At 42.8% G+C, this 16,798-nt stretch overlaps 1 protein-coding gene across 1 annotated transcript in view; it reads right to left on the reverse strand.

Moving 5' to 3' along the window:
* Positions 1–2,389: 2,389 nt before the first annotated feature.
* Adgrg4 (adhesion G protein-coupled receptor G4) overlaps positions 2,390–16,798 on the reverse strand; it is a 98,890-nt gene continuing 84,481 nt past the window's right edge. The window contains exons 18-22 of the mRNA XM_050159669.1: positions 14,136–14,214; positions 10,827–11,107; positions 6,069–6,177; positions 4,944–5,098; positions 2,390–2,580 (exon numbers count right to left, since the gene is read on the reverse strand). Of these exons, the coding sequence (XP_050015626.1) occupies positions 2,390–2,580; positions 4,944–5,098; positions 6,069–6,177; positions 10,827–11,107; positions 14,136–14,214 (815 nt within the window). The remainder of the gene's footprint in view (positions 2,581–4,943; positions 5,099–6,068; positions 6,178–10,826; positions 11,108–14,135; positions 14,215–16,798) is intronic.

The following is a 16,798-nucleotide window of genomic DNA, read 5'->3' on the forward strand; positions in this document are numbered from 1 at the left end:
AAAAGTAATGGCCAAGTCTACCAATTCATCATAGACTTGAACTATTGACAATATAATTAGAATCCTTCCCTTCCCTGGCCCTTTCGCTCTTTGCAACCTTCCTATATCCCTAGATGTAAGGAAAATGAGCCATCACGGATGGTCACAGTCACCTTTTGAATTTCTAAAGAAGAACTGTAAAGACTGAGTCCTAGTCAAGAACCTCTTGAGCCTTGGTATTTGGTACCGCTCTGTTTTTGGCAATATACCCACAGGCACAGAAGATAATGGGAATCCAGCTTGCATGCCCTGCAGCTCTAATGGGCTTTAAAGTTTGTTGGCCAGAACTGAATAATGAGTAATTTTCTGAAGTATTGTAAATGGACACTTGCCTTCCTCAAGTTGTCCACCCTCTAGTCCCAGGCCAAGTAGCCCTGGCATCATCTTCTTCCCATGAGCCACGAGTCTTCCACCACACCCATGCATTAATCATTCTTTGTAGTATGTGTGCCTGACCTCCCTAGTCAAACATCCACTAGAGAGAGGAGACTGTTTAGGGTGTCTAACTTTCCCTCCAAGTCAAGGGAATAGTTGAGTTTGATTGTTGATTTAAAGCAGTATAAAAATTCTGAGGCTTCCTTTCCGCAATCTCTTGGATCCATCTTCCACAAAAGAAGTATCAACCGTTTTATGGCTCAGTAAGGATAAATCAGCATGCCATATATGGGCATTTATCTGTGTTATCCCTGTGATTTTAAATTGTTATCTAATTTGCAGATAGATTATTATTACTATTATTACTAATTAGCAGAAGGAGTCATGGCAGGAATCATGAACTCTTACATCAGATAATGTTCCTGTTTGTCACAGAGCATCAAGGCATTAGGGGCAAGCTGTGAACTCATCGGCCCAGTGGCAGCAAACAATTCAGGATCCTATTACTTGTTGACAATAAATACAACTGCGGACATTATGCAGCCAAAAGAGCCCCTCAAATCAAATCTTTGGCAGAATGCATTGGTGGTTTTATTGCTGGTACTGGTGGGAGTGTTTTAGATTTCTGAATTGCAACCAAATCTTGTCCTTAATTCTGTTTTGGGGTAGCAATAACTTCATGCTATAATTTCAAAGACATATAACATGTAGGACACTTTGGCAATCATTTCTATGTTTGTCCTTTCACACACGCACACACACACACACACACACACACACACACACACACACGCACGCGCGCGCGCCCGTGCAGGGATGCAACCCATCCGAAACAAATACAAAAGCTCTCATCCTGCTTAGCCATAGAACACAAAGCCATGGGACTTCACTTTCTTTGCTGATTTTGTCATCAGATGGTCCTTCTTTGTCCCAGACCCTTCCACACTGCTTCTTCTGACCCACCCTTCAATTCTTTTGGTTGTTGTTGTTTTGCTTTTTTAATTTTTGTTTTTACATCTCTAATACCATTTTACCTCCCCCTCCTAATCCATTCCTCCTCCTCTGTTTCTCTTAGAGAGCCAACAGCTTCAGCTAGTTCCTGTTCTGTTCTGTTCACCAGGACCCTGCTTGCTACCCCCTGGGGGACTATCTTGGCTGAGATAGAATCCCTGCGTGTGTGAATAGATGATTCACCATTCCCACAGAACAAGTTTAAATAAGGGGTTTCAATCAAAAAGAAGTCTTAAATTCTGGAGATATTTTAATTTTATTTTTTGTTTTTTTTTATTATGACAGGCAAACAAGGCAGGAATATTTTTTTCAGAGGCTCTGACCTTGGGGCTTTCCTACCTACTCCTTCTGTGGGTATCTAGCCAGGTAGGAATCCTGACACTTAGGTCACCTGGAGTTGTTTGCCTCAAGACAGAGCAATAAATATCTTGGCCTTGTTTGTTTGGTTTAGGATATACAACTTCTTTGAAACAAAATCCCCAATGTTATAGACATTTCTCCCTAATGTATCATACACGGGCTTCAATCTCCTCTTTAAAAATGAAGAAAAAACTCACTGGTGTTGGAGAGGTCGCTCAGCAGATAAGAGCAGCATTTACTGCTCTTGCAAAGGAGCCAGGTTCCATACCAGACACCCCCAAGGTGGCTAACAGTCACCTGTAATTCCAATGCCAATGAATTGGAAGCCATTGGAAGCCCTTTGGTCTCTAAAGGCTCCTGTATGCATGTGACACACATCCATTCATATAGGCACAGACTCATACAAGCAAATAAATAAATTTTTAAAGGACTGTCTTTTCTTCATTGTCTTCTATCTAGTACAAAGTGTTTAATTAAAAAGTTTTGTTAAATAAAAAAATAACACTAAAGAAGAGAATTATTCCAAGATTGATATTTACTGAACACAATTTCATTCTGCCTATCCCAAAACAATCTTAGAATACAAGGTAGGGACAGATTTGCTTCACAAATTGAAAATTTCCCCCAGTCCAGGGCCGGGAGCCAGGTGAGCATCTCTGCTAACATTTCTTGAAAATGATCTTTGTTTCTGAACGGAATTTGCTTTGATTTCTGCAGTCAACGCTCTTCTTATAGAAGTGGGTGCAGCTTCACAATCCAAGGAAGAGAAAGTACAGGAACCATCATCAAAGTTACCTGCATGAAAACGGAGAATGCTTAAGGCAGGTGCAGAAAGGATTTTACACAAGGAAGACAAGTATGAAAACATCATAGAATGGTGCCACGAATAAGTAGAAAAAAAGCGAAGGTTGTGAAAAACATCCTGCTAACATGGGGGAGATAATCTCATTCTAACAGCACTGGCAAGACAACAGGTACCGAAGCACTTCCTACATTGTGAATTAAAGTTAGCATAGCCGACTTCCATCTTAAACCTAGAGGAGGCCATTCTTCCCCAGCACTTGGAGAAGTTCATGGAGAAGAACACGGATTTATTCACTATGGATTTGATAGAATTGTTTTGAACGTTTCTCACGTTTGAAAGTCCCTGGTAGGACTGAAAGCATGGTTTTCCACTGGGATCGGTGGATGGAATTGTGCTCGCCACATGTCTGATGGCAGTATCAAGATTGGAGTTTTAGAATCTGTAGCTGTTTTCCTGCTTTGAGCACTTTGAGACTTTTCCGGGATTATTGCTTGGTACAAGAGCGTGAAGATTTTCTGACATGTATTTGCTACTGTGTCCTTTGAAAAAATATAAACGTTCATTTAATGCATTAATTGCGAATATATTAATATATCCCTTGGACAGTAGGGATACTCTCTTGCAAAACTGACATTTACCAATCAGACACAACTATTAGTTACTAAGGACATTCCACAACTCAGGAATTCTTGATACTATGACAGTCCAGGGCTTCCAAGAAGAGCGATAAACATCTGTAGTTAGCTGGCCAGAGTATAATAGGTACAATTGGCCAGAGAAAGTTTGTTTTCATAGATACCACTAATTTCCCCATACAACGACGGAGGCCAAGATTGTGTAGTATGATTCACCCAGCCTTGGGTGGTCACCTAGATTTACAGCTAGCTTGTAGAGTTACATGTATTAAGGATAGAAAGAATAAATCTCTAAGCAGTCCACAAAGTGAAGAACAAAACCTGACCCTGACCCAAAACATTTTCAAAACACACCATGCAGTTTCCAAATAAGTTTTTGGACCCAGTGTAAGAAAGTCTAAAAGTGAGAGAGCAAGTCCGTCCATTAGCACTGCAAAGGTGACAGCTTGACCACCATCAGGCTATCGAGATGATCTGCATATGTGTGAAGCTGAAGCTTAGTTGGGTCTTTAAGGCAAACAAACACAAGCCATTGCATCATGGTCCATGTAAAACAGGATAGTTATCCCAGCATTGGCCTACGGACCTTGGGTGTTTTGGTTTTTTTTTTTTTTCAGGTTTTTGAGATGGCGCCCCATTGTGCAGCCCAGGCTACTCTCAAATCTGGAAAACCTTCCTGTGAGCCTCCCGAGGGCTGAATTATAGGCATGTACATCCAGTTTCTAACTTACAGTTTTCAAACATTCTTGATCATTTTTACTTTCTTTTTATTATTTTTCTTTATTTCAAGAAGATTTTCCACTTTTAGTTTGTATACTCATCCCTTCCCTGCAGTTTCCCTCCTAATGTGCCATCCTCAGGTCAACATCTGTCTCCACCTAGAAGTATAGGTGTCTGTGGTAGTAAGTCAAGGAGAATCAATGGTAGGAGGCAGTGGCTATTAGAGCTACAAGACCTGAGTTCTGGCTCAGTCTGTCACCAATGCTCTTAGTGACTGTCCATAGCCATTAGCTTTCCTTTGGGTAAAATGAGAAATTTGATCTAGACTATGCCTAGAGTATTTTTTTCTGGTTTCAATAGTCTATGATAATTATGTTTAAGAGCCTTTGAGGGACTAGAAAGGTGGCTCAGTGGTTAAGAGCACTGGCTGCTCTTCCAGAGGACCCAGGTTCAATTCCAAGCACCCATATGACAGCTCCCAATTGTCTACAACTCCAGTTCCAGGGGATCTGACACCCTCACACAGACACATGTGCAGGCAAAGCACCAATGCACATAAAATAAAGATAAATAATTTAAAAAGAGCCTTTGAAGTCCTTAAGCTTTGTTCCTCCCTTCCCCATTAGTCTAACAACCCATCAATCTATATATACATTTTCTTAGCTAAGAATGAGTACAAATATATCTATAGAATGTAGATATGTTCTATAGACATAGAATATAGATATTGAATATAGATATATACACAATGAGCACCATATATCTATATAAAAGTACATATATATTAGATTTAGTGCTTACCTGGTTATATCATGGATGGTGTTCATTTACATTAATTATATTATGTATCATATCACATACATTATTATAGAATATAGCATCATGTTATATTGTATATAAATTATGTGTTGTTTTGAGGAAGAGGCAATATCGAAGATTTAACATTTAGTCTCATCTTATTGGAACACAAATGCAAACAACAGTGCCTTATTCTTTACCATTTGGGAAGTTTATTTCTGAAGGAGTACTGGGCACAGATCCTATAGATTTGAAAGTGGAATTGGTTGTTGTTGACTTGAGCGATGGTGTCAATAATTTGGACTCATGGGTTTTCTTCAGTTTCTTCTGTTTATACTTAATATTTATCCCAAACCTGCTGCTCCCATCTGAAATGACACCAGAAAAAAGTTATATGCAAAATTTATCAAATTCTATATTTAAAACGGGTGAGACTGTGGTATAGAACTTATACTGCCTTCAATAATACCATTAAAATATGAAGTCAAAAATTATCAAGTCCAGTGTTCAATATTTGTTCATTCTGGGAGTTGGCTTTTCTAAGAAGTTGCGAGAAGTGAATTTGTTCTGCGGTGTGTGCTACATGAAAACCCATTGCGCTTACCAAGGATGTCTGCTCTCCCTAGACCATAAAGACTTGCAGGTCACTGGTACACCCAGGGGAAAGGTCCCTGGGCACTACCTGTAGACCCCTAGAGCATGAGTGTTGCCTCCCTAAAGGAAGCAGACTGGGCTTTGAATAGAGACTGAGACAAGCTGCCAAAATTAAAGAGAAGATCATTTGATAACAGAACACAAGTCTGCCTGCACTGAAGATGTCCTCAGGGAAAGTGCCAGTGTTGAGAAGAAACATTAGAGGCCACTACATCTCCCACTTGGCAGAGAGCCCCATCAGAAGAGCCACCCAGGCAGCTCACTTGGGAGGCGTCTTAGAAATGCCAACACATTCACTCCGGCTGTCGCCAGTCCTGGCTTCCCACATCCGACTGTTAGCTACTGGCCTGAAGGCCCTATGACCCAGCTCCTGAAACACATGAGGTACTCAGTCAGTCTTCTTCTAACTGAATCATGGGTGAGATGACAAACAGAAATGACAAGCAATCCAAGGAATCTGGGTCCATAAAAGAGATCTCTACCAGGTTAAAATATGGTCCAAGTCACACTTGTCCCTTGACTTCCTTCATCTTAGCACAAAAGCACAAATTATCTCTGTAACATGGAAACAGTCTCTTTTTAGGTAGTATTGTAGTGAAAATTCTTTCAGAGACAAATGAATATGATCAGTCCTATATGTACAATTTAAAATCTTACCCAAGTGGACGGACATCTTACCGGAAAAGTTGCCCAGCCGAAGCCATCGGCAGCAGAGGTGCGTGTGCCATTGCTCCCGCACACTCTCCTTCATCACACAGTAAAACACAAAAATCAGGAACCCTAAGCCAGGAGAAGAAGATCAGACTTTTCGGCTTGCACCATTCCCCTGACTCAGGCCTGTTCTTGGCGCCAATCACTGCTGCTTCCGGTGAACCCCAGGAGCACTAATGTCTTTCTAACATCTTTATGGCCTCCCCAAAGACAGCAACAGCACAAAATCAGTATTAAGACTTCATATCCAGTACCATTCCCCCCAGGCTTCCATCTCCCCTAGAGCGTGGGACATAAGGGCTACGAGGATACCCAGACTCAGAGAGAGCGCTCAACCATCCTCATCTTTACGTCCTTGGCACACAGCATCCTTTCACATATTAATGACAAGTGGCACAAGTCATGGTGTGTCACGTCATTAAGCTATAAAAGATATACCCGCTGCACCCACCCATTCTTCAAGAGATCAAACATTGTATCTTGGCAATCTTGGTATTCCCCTGCAAATGTCTACATGGTGAGGCCCAGTTATGTGACTGAATCTTCTAGGAAGCAGAAATTCCAGCCCTGGACAAGGCCTTGGATGACTACAGGACCAGAATACATCTTGACTCCAAATTCGTGACAGTCTCTGAGCTGAAAGCATATAGTTAAGTTGTGTCCGGATTCCTGACCCTCAGATATTGTGTAAAATTAGAAATGTATGTAGTGTTAAAGCTGCTGAATTTGGGGTGTAGGCTGTTACACACCCATAAATATCTAATGAGTGTGACCATTGGCATAACTGAAGCTTGTACAAAGCAGATCTAGCTCTGACTTTGCCCAGCAAATGAGAGGGTAGTGCCGGAGATATCAATCGGTAATGTGAGATATTTTTCATCTCCATCTTGTAAAATAGCTCCTGGGGAAATGAAAGTAGGACTTAAGATGATCCTGACTGAAAATTCTCTGGAGGCCTAATTGGATTTCCTCAAGATGGAGGTTAAATTGGCAGGAGTAATTCCTGTCAATACTCTGACTTTTATTTATGGTCCATGTTCAAAATCATTATCCACAAAGCCCTTGGAGATACCTCAACCTGAAAAGCGCCCTTCTCTCTTCTGAGCTGCCGTAATAGTTTGCCACTCATAATGTGCGCCCTACTTAGCGGCAGAATTCTCTACATATTAGCCATCTTATCTTCCAGCTGCCAAGTCTTTGAAGGTCTGACTTCTGTCTCCTTTCATCTTCGCATCACCTCTCCCTTTGCCTCCAGCCCTATGTGTGGCAACTCAACAAAGAGTCGTTGACTTGAACTTCTGGACATTGGATACATAAATTCTCATTGTCATCTATAGCCTCAGCAATATAACGATATACTTGTTTGGATCTCAAAATATATATGTTTGGCACAAGTGTTATTTGGAAATATTCGTGCGCTATAAAGGGTTCAACTTGCCTCTCCACATTGGCAAATTGTCCTGCCGGTAAATTACTCCTGGCACTCATTGCAAACCGGGCACAAGTCAAAAGGGTAAATAACTTCAAAACTTATATCACCTACTACCTTAGTGGAAGTAAATGTTTTTGCTAAGTACTGGAGATTGAACAAAGGTCCTTATACATGCTCAAAAAGTGCTGTAACCACTGAACTATGTGTCCCCAGCCCTCTTTTTTAAAAAACATTTTATTTTGAAGCAAGGTCTCAGTAAGTCCCAAGGGTGGCCTTAAGTGCCTTGCTCTGTAGCCCACGAAAGGCCTTGAACATGCAATTCTTCTGCCTTAACCTCCAAAGTAGTTGTGATTACAGATCTGTGCCCTGAGGTCAGGCAAAAAGCATCTTGGATTGAGGCGAGTGATAAATCTGCTGAAATTGCCCCGAGCTTGACCATAGCTCCCACCAGTTACATTCAGAGGAAGGGCTTTGTTTTCAAAGGATGCTAACGAATAGAAGTACTCAAAAGTAGGGCCAGCTGGTATGGTGATGGCCATGAGCAAAGGTTGGGATGCTGTGTCTGGATAAGGAATCCTTGGAATCAATAATCCAGGGTGTGAAGAAGTGAAAGCATCCATCACAGATCTGAGGGCACTGTCATAAAGAAGACAAATCATGCCTGCCTGCTCTGTATGATTGCCAGGTTGAACCTAGAAGAGATGGGAAGAGCCTCCACAATAGCCATGTACTAACAGATCAACAGCCAGTGTTTACTAAGCACTGGCACGGTGGCAGACTTCGTGTTGTTATCCTCATGTTTATAGTGAGAGGCTTTGAACTCCATGATGCTTAGTAAGCTTTGCCTAGGTCACAGAGCTGGCCTTGAGCTGGCCACCCAGTGGCCCCCTGACTATAGACCCCAAGATCTTAAAAACCATCGCACTCATCCCATGAAGAAAACTGGGATAAGAATCAGAGAGGATCAGGAGCTAAATGCTTGGCTTCATGGAATGGTGAGCTTTCAGTCCCTGGGAAGCAGCAGGAAGAGTCAAGTGATTTTCTGTCACTTGATAGAGAGTTGGATTGGCAAAATCCTCGTTCCCACGTCCCAGCCCTGAGACTTCCTGATTCCAGGTGGGAGGCAGCAATCTGGAGGCATGTCTCACTAATTCTCCCAAGGGCCATAGCACTATGGAGAAACAAACAATTGCAGGGATGAAATTCAGTAGCGTTGACTCTTTCTGAGCGACAGTCACCTGGAAGGCAGTGCAGCAACCTGAGGAGAGCAAGCCTCAGCCTTGGAGCAGGGAGCTCCATCTGCAGCATGGACAAGAGATGACAGTGACATTGAGCACCCATTGCCACTCTGCTCTCCCACATGTGGCCCTGTGAGTTCTTTTACTTAAAGGTTATTCCGTGCATTCCAATGAGCTGCCTGCCAGCTCTTCCTCTTCTGGCAGATTTCCTTTCGCTTTCCCACAACACATTGATCTGCTTATTCACTATAAGATAGGCAGGAGGGAAAATGCCAGGTTGTTTGCTTGTTTGTTCTGGTTTTTGCCACCATCATTTCTCTGTGTGTACCTTCTTCTTCACAAAGGGAAGCTTAATCCCTCATAATCCATCATAAACTTAATTTTTCTCTCACCTAACCACAGGGCATCCACCTTTCCGTCACGGTTGCAAATTAACCATTTGGAATTCAAATTGCTAGTTTGTTCAAATCTATCACAGCGTGTGTGTGTGTGTGTGTGTGTGTGTGAGAGAGAGAGAGAGAGAGAGAGAGAGAGAGAGAGACTTGACTTTGAAACTCAAGGTTCTAACAAAACCCTTGTGATACAATGACACTAACTATCTTGTAGGCATGACTAGGAGCACTTGAGTGACAGAGTGTGTCTGACAGACACACAGCATGCCTTTGTTTAAATTGGCCCTACAAGACGCTTGCTCTCATCTTCAAGAGAACACATAATTCAATTCTACATACCATTTTCCCCTCTGCCAAGTGATGGGGCACTGCCTGTTTCCCCCAAACCTCCTTGCTTTTCAAGGTTTAACCAGCTTTATAGTTTTCCTTCAACCGCACCTTCAAAACTCGGGACAAATTTCTCCTCATGTTAGTTAGCCAGGGAGCATCCTGGAGTGAGCACGAAGAAGGGAGCCTGCATAGGATGCTAATCCACGTCTATGGGCACTCCCTACCAAGGTTAGCTAGTTCTTGTGACATGTGAAAATATCAAATCAGAGCACCTCAGTCTGAGGCGGGTGGCTTCTTCCAGTGTAGAGTCATTACGTCAGTTATAATCAAGTATGAGCAGCCACAAAAGGCACTGAGAAAGAGTACATCATGAGTCCCGAAGATGTTTGTTTCCACTGCCAGTTGCTATCAAAAGACGCATAAGGGGCGGGGGAAGATGACTGAGCAGGTAAGAGCACTGACTGCGCAGGCTTGAGGGTCTGTTTTCAAATCTCTAGCACTCACGTTGAAAGCTAGAATTGCACATACACCTGTAACCCCAGTGCTATTCAGGGTGGAAGCAGAGGGACTGCTGGAGCTGGCTGGCTGACAGCCTAGCTCCCGGCTTCAAGGGAGTAAGGAATGAGTGCAAGAACAGGTCAGCCTGGATGTGTACCCGTGAACCCCCACGTTCACATATCACACACACGTGCACTCTCTCTCTCTCTCTCCCTCTCTCTCTCTCTCTCTCTTTCTCTCTCACACACACACACGAGAGGGAGAGAGAGAGAGAGAGAGAGAGAGAGAGAGAGAGAGAGAGAGAAGAAAAGCAGCAGGTTTCGTGCTTTCTCATAGTCCACCCAGAACTTTGGCCCCAGACTCTACATTTAAGTTTCATTTCTGGATGACTCTGCAACTTTCTAGCCTGGTGGTTTACTAAGACATATGATGCAGTTGGAGCCTATAAAGCTACAAGTTTAATGCCCCTACATCTAGTAATTGGTATATTCAACTAGACCACACACTTCAAAATTTAAACACAAGAGCGAATCCTTACGTCAACAGTGTTGATACGGCGAGTACTGTAAGAAACCTTGCCAGTCAGTGTTTGATGCAGACATTACCAACTAGAAAGAATTGTGCTAGCTCGAGAGAGAGCTGCCTATTCACTCAGTGAAGGCTGATATCTAAGTAGTGTTTCTAAAGAACACTTGTTGACCCACTGGGAGGAGGGAGCGCCTGAAGTGGATTTTTTTTTCCTCCTTTAAATTTTGATAGGTAGGAATGTGTTCCAAAGCAACAAAACTTTCTAGCTAGCCACAGAAAGGCCCCGCGTGCAGGAGTTACCTTGCAAAGTATTACAGATGGCAAAAAGATACATGAAAAAGATCCTCACAGGTCCCCAGGCAAAAAAGGCAAAGCCCCAGGTGAGGCCAAGTAGGAACGTCAAGCTGATTGTGCCTCTGAGGTCATTCAGGATCATCTTCTTCCGGGTCTTCTGGCTTTGGGATTTCACTGAAGTCAATTGAACGAGAACGGTGCAGAACATGGAGAGATTCATGAGAAATATGAGGCAAAAATAAGCCACCACAGAGATGTAAAAGATGCGGTCATCTTTAATCCAACAGCTGTACGGGACAAGGAAGAGAAGACATTGTGAGGCATATAAACAGAAACTCCTGCTTTCGGGGCACGCTAAAATCACCTGGCCAGTTTCAGTGGATCATGGGACATCCAGACTGAGAGAGATGAAGCAAGACAATGGCATCCACTCACGTCTCCCAGAGGCGGAGCTGGACTTAAACCTTATTCCCCCGAGCCCATCTTCGAGTACCTTCCAAAACAAGCTAGAATCCTACAGGGCACACGTACAGAAACCTCAGTAAATTTCCCTGAGAAATTATTCTCTTCTTCAGCAAGAGAAAAAAATTATGTATTTTCCCCCCAACGGAACTCTCCTCCCCACCCTGCACACACCTTAAACCAGAGCTTTTATTTGCCAGATGAATCCTGCTTTGCATCATAAATATCATAATAAAAAAGGACATGAGCAAGCAAGAACATTCCGAGTGCTATATCAAATAATGATGAGATGATCAGAGTTAACGAAAATGCAACAAAAGAAGACAGCCCTCGTTGCACTGCTTTAAAGGATGACGGATTTGGGCCACAAAAGGCAGCCGTGACGACTGGATGGCCTATCGGTTCTACGGTCTCTGTTAAAGAAGAGATGAACAGTAGTGGTTCCTGTGAGCAGATGCTTCAGTGAACAACAACTCTAACTAGGAGACACACTGCTTCTGAGTCTTGAAGGCAGACAAGCTTGACTAAATCAACTGTGTGTCTAATTAGCTGGAATCTCTTTCTGAATCCAGAAAATTTCCTTTGGGACATGCTATCCATCCTGGCACATGTCACATTGTGTGTGTGTGTGTGTGTGTGTGTGTGTGTGTGTGTGTGTGTGTTTGTATGGATGTGAATTAGGAGGGTGAGGGAAAAAATCATTTAATTTCCCTAATACAGTCTCATACGTGGGATTCTCATTCTATCGTCTACAGCCTCAAACAAAACTATAGAAAACCTTCAAAATGGGGCAGCACTATATTTCAGGATACAGAATCACCTGCAAGTGAAAACATCACTGTGCAAAAGACCATACATATAAAGTGTATGAGAGCTCACGCACACAAAAAGGGGATCATGGGGCTGGAGAGATGGCTCAAGTGAAAAGCACTTGTTGCTCTTGCAGAGGACCTGGGTTTGATTCCTAACACACACATGGTGGCTAACAACCACCTAAAACTCAAATTCTAAGGAACCGGATGTCATTTCTGACTCCCTGGGCACTGGAGATGCACATGGCACACATACATGCATGCAGGCAGAACACTCACACACATAAAATAAATAGCTCTAAAAGAATTGTTACAGTTTATCACATAGAATGGGAGAGGGCGTTCACAGTCATCAGAGCCTAGGGAGAGGAGAAGGAAAGGCACCAGGCTCCAGCAGAAAGAAGGGATCTGTCCCTGTGTTCTACTGCACAGTGTGATGACGATAGTAAGCAATATTGTGATGTTTATTTCAGATTACTGAGACGAAAGGAGCTTGAATATTGGCACCCAAATAAAAAATAAATATTTGAGATGACTGATATGTTCATTATCTTGATTTGCCCATGATATAAGTCTGTATTCAAATGTTTTGCTGTACTCCACAAATAAATACAATAACATGTCAAAAATAAAATAACTAACTGGATGTTGTGACTCAGGCTCGTAATATCAACAATTGAGGAGGCTGAGGATGCAGGAGCATTACCGAGTTTGCAGTCAGCCTGGGCTACACATCCAGGACATCCTGGGCTATATAGCAAGACACGGTCCAAAACATAAACAGTAATAATAAAATAACCTTAAAAAATAAAACCAGCCAGCCAAAAACAGTGTGCAAGAAAATGGTCACATGCTCGAGTGTTGCTAACAGGAGTTACCTGGAAGGAGAAAAACTTTCTAGCTTTAGCTCTCAGCCTCTAGCCTTTTGTACACTTGGAATTTGTGCCCTGTGATGAATTACCTTTCCAAGTATAATCATTTACAAAACAAAACTCTCAGAGCCATCTGCCTCTTCCTAACAAATCACATAAGAAAAGGCTCTTTGGGGGTGGGGAGCGCAGAGTTGATTTTGTTCTCGTTTTGGTTTTGCTTTTGATCTTTGAAGAAGAATCTCTATGAGACAGATACTGGGGGCCTTTTAAGTCACGCAACCGGCAAAGAGGGAGGACAGGGAGGGAGACAAGAAAGGAGAGAGAAGAGAGGGAACTGAGGGAGAACTAGAAATTTAATTAGAAAGCATCTGCTGTGGAGGGCAATGTCATTTTGACCCTCTGCAACTGCCATCTCGGTATGAAAGACAGAGGAGGGTTAGGTACAGGGCCTCCTGCACGTGATCCCAGCACAGCAGGACAAGAAATCTATATAGTGGTCGTGATTTCGAGATGCTGCGGCAAAGGGAATGGATATAGGGAAATCAAATAAAAAGATGTGCAGTCCGAGGGATTGTGTAGCTCCAAATAAGGCTCCAAAGAGATGGAGTGGAATAAAAAGCTGTTCTTCTGACTGTAGTTAAGAGATGGGCTTATATATCAAATTTTTAAAACACAGAGAGAAAAACAAAAAGCAAATAGCGAACAATAAATCTGGCTAGTTTACAATGGGAAGTTTTTCAGACTCCCTCTGGGAAAAGCTTTGTTGCTAAAAGACAGACCATGGTTTCTAATTCATCTCAGTATTTCCATAGACTAGCCATTACATCTTTCCCATGGCCTGTGAGTTTTTCCAATCAAAAAGGCTGGCAGGTCTGTAGCATTTGCCACTTCATATAAGCAAGGTCATTGAAACTTGCACCTGCCACTGAGAGCAAAATATATTAGCTCCATTTCACAGAAGAAAGGCATCTAAAGGGCAAGGTGACTTGGCCACAATCGTACCAAAACCAAACACCTACCCATTCTCCGAATGGGCATAACTGTGTTCTAGCAGAAAGGTTGACATGAAGTTTTCCATGAAGATAGTGCTAAGACTACGTTCCTGGCCAGGAACATCCCACCATGCCTAGAACACCCACTGCCTGAAAGCAAGAGATGCTGGTACTTACAACAGAGTTGCTGGGTTCAGGGTTCCATACAGATCTGTTCTTATGCTGAGTATAATGGCCACCGTGATTGCTGGGATTCCTAGAGAGGGTGAGCAAGGCAAGAGAACCTGGTCAACCTAGGGGCAAGGAGCCTAACCAAACAGCAGTGGGGCCGACACATTAAGGCACCGTTTAAAGGGGCCACATCTGAGCTCATCTACCATTGTTTGCAAGATGTTTACGAATTCTTCCAAGGCAAACCTTTCTAGTTTCCAATCTGCTAAACTAAGCTGGACGCCCATGGCTCCAACGCAACACTTGCTACTTATTAAAATGGCTCAGGCACCAAAAGAAAAATCAGTTTGGCAATAGAAGCATCTAGTTCTTCAGAACACAGGTCCACACCAAGCGTTTCTCCTCAGATGATGGGCCACCAATTTTTTTTTCTGATTTTTGATTCTACCCCTTTATTCCCACTATGTCTTTGTCTAGGTCACCTTGGAGGAAGGGGCACAGACCATGAGCTTCAGCCTTCATTGCTTTTTTGACAGGCAAGCCGTTTCCACACTCGTTACTAGGTTGACATTTTGACTAGATCGACCAGTTAACGGCCGCTCAATTCAGCCACACTATAATAAAGCAATCAGCTCAGTTAAAAAGGTCAAACGTGATAGGAGTATGGGCACGGGCTATACAAATTCAATTTCATGTACAGTTGCAAAACTGAACTGATTTTTTTTTTATTTCTAAGCTTGCATTTCTCCTAATGGGAGCACATACACCCACACACCCTGTAGGGGGGTTGCAAAATACTCTGCAAAGCTATTCCGTTCCCCACAGTGGTAAGCATCTTGAAAAATCCTCCATTGCCCCAACTATGATAAACAGATATCAATCCCTTCCAACTCAGCTAGCCCACACCTGGCCCAGGGCCGACCCTCATGCACATAATTCTTTTTCATGGACGTGAAAGAAGAAAGGGGTCTGTTGGTGGGAAGAAGAGGACCAGCAAGAGGAGAGCAGGAAAGACAGGCAGGGAGTACTAGAGGAAGAGAAGGGTGAAAAATACTAAAGTATAACGCATATAGTATGAAAATACCATAATGAGGTCCATTACTTGCTATGGTAGCTTAAAAATGTCCCCAGAAACTGTAAAACAGGCCTAAAAGGGGGCCTCATATTTAGGATCCAATTGTGTGGAAGTATTCAAGTTTGTATGTTCATATTTAAAAAAAAATATCCCTACTGGGGCTGACAAGATGGCCCAGCAGGTTCGAGCACTTGCTTCTAAGCCTGAGCTTGGTCCTGAGGACCCAATTGGTGGAAGGAAAGAACAAACTCCCTCAAGCTGTCTGTCGCCTGACCTCCATTTGTACACCACAGCACAATGCACCCACACATAATAAAAAGTCTTTTAAATATCCCTATTATTTGTTCTGTTGGGTGTTTGTTTGTTTGGGGTTTGGATTTATAAGGCAGTATCATGCTGGAGACTTGGCTGAACTAGAACTCAGTATGTAGTCTAGGATGTCTTTGAATCTGGGAGGGTAGGCATGGGGCAGTGCACTCGGTTGTTAGTTTTTTGTTTGTTTGTTTGTTTGTTCGTTCGTTTTTGTTTATTCGAGACAGGGTTTCTCTGTTAGTTTTATAAAATGTGGGCAAATCTACTTTCTTGGACAGAAATTTAAAGGCACCCACCTTCATAAGAGATTGCTTTGGCTTAAAAAGATGAGCTGTTACATCTACAGAGATCCTAGCATTTGTCTTTCTGTTGATTGTATAATGCTTCCAAACCCCCACAGCAGCTTAGCAGTGGCCCTCACCCATGACCTTGTGTGCATTCACGTGAGCCATGCCTGCAAGGCATTGCATCTCAGCCTCAGTTTTGACAGAATGTAATTTGGGGTCTTCACCAATGGGAGAAGCCAAGAGCCTTGGGGGTGATTTCTCTACTCTCCCTCTTTCCTCTGGGAAGCTGTCACAAGACACTTTCTTATCACCTCTTGTGTCTTCAGAGGTGTGGAGCTTTATACCCTGCACCCCTCAAAATGGAGCAATAGAGTAGAAAATCACATAGCTTCCCTTTAGAACTGGCCCCTCAGCCATGGAGAATTCTGCCACTGATACAACATCATCTGTCCCCTTTCTCTTTGGTGTTACTCTTTTCCAAGCCTGGGGTGAGAAGTGGAAGTCGGCAATTTTAGCTATTCCCCTGTTTACTTTGTAAATAACAAATGTATCAAAGTGTGGCTCTTTGTACTTTTCTCAAAAGTCTCTCAGACCTTAGCCTTGGCTTGACCTTAGCTTGTGGTTATGCTAGGCATTTTTCAAGATTCTCCTGCCTTCCTATGTATAACACCAGCAGCACAGACATTAAGGGCAACATTGAATAAATGGGACCTACTGAAACTGAGAAGCTTCTGCAAAGCAAAGGACACTGTCACTAAGACAAAAAGGCAACCCACTGCCTGGGAGAAGATCTTCACCGACCCTGCAACAGACAAAGGTCTGATCTCCAAAATATATAAAGAACTCAAGAAACTAGACTTTAAAAATGCTAATTAACCCAATTAAAAAATGGGGCACTGATCTGAACAGAGAATTCTCAACAGAAGAAGTTCAAATGGCCAAAAGACACTTAAGGTTATGCTCAACCTCCTTAGCGATCAGGGAAATGCAAATCA

This window comes from Alexandromys fortis, unplaced genomic scaffold (assembly GCF_014885135.2).
Source record: "Alexandromys fortis isolate MF-2015 unplaced genomic scaffold, M_Fortis_MF-2015_v1.1 scaffold_95, whole genome shotgun sequence".
NCBI classification, from domain to species: domain Eukaryota; kingdom Metazoa; phylum Chordata; class Mammalia; order Rodentia; family Cricetidae; genus Alexandromys; species Alexandromys fortis.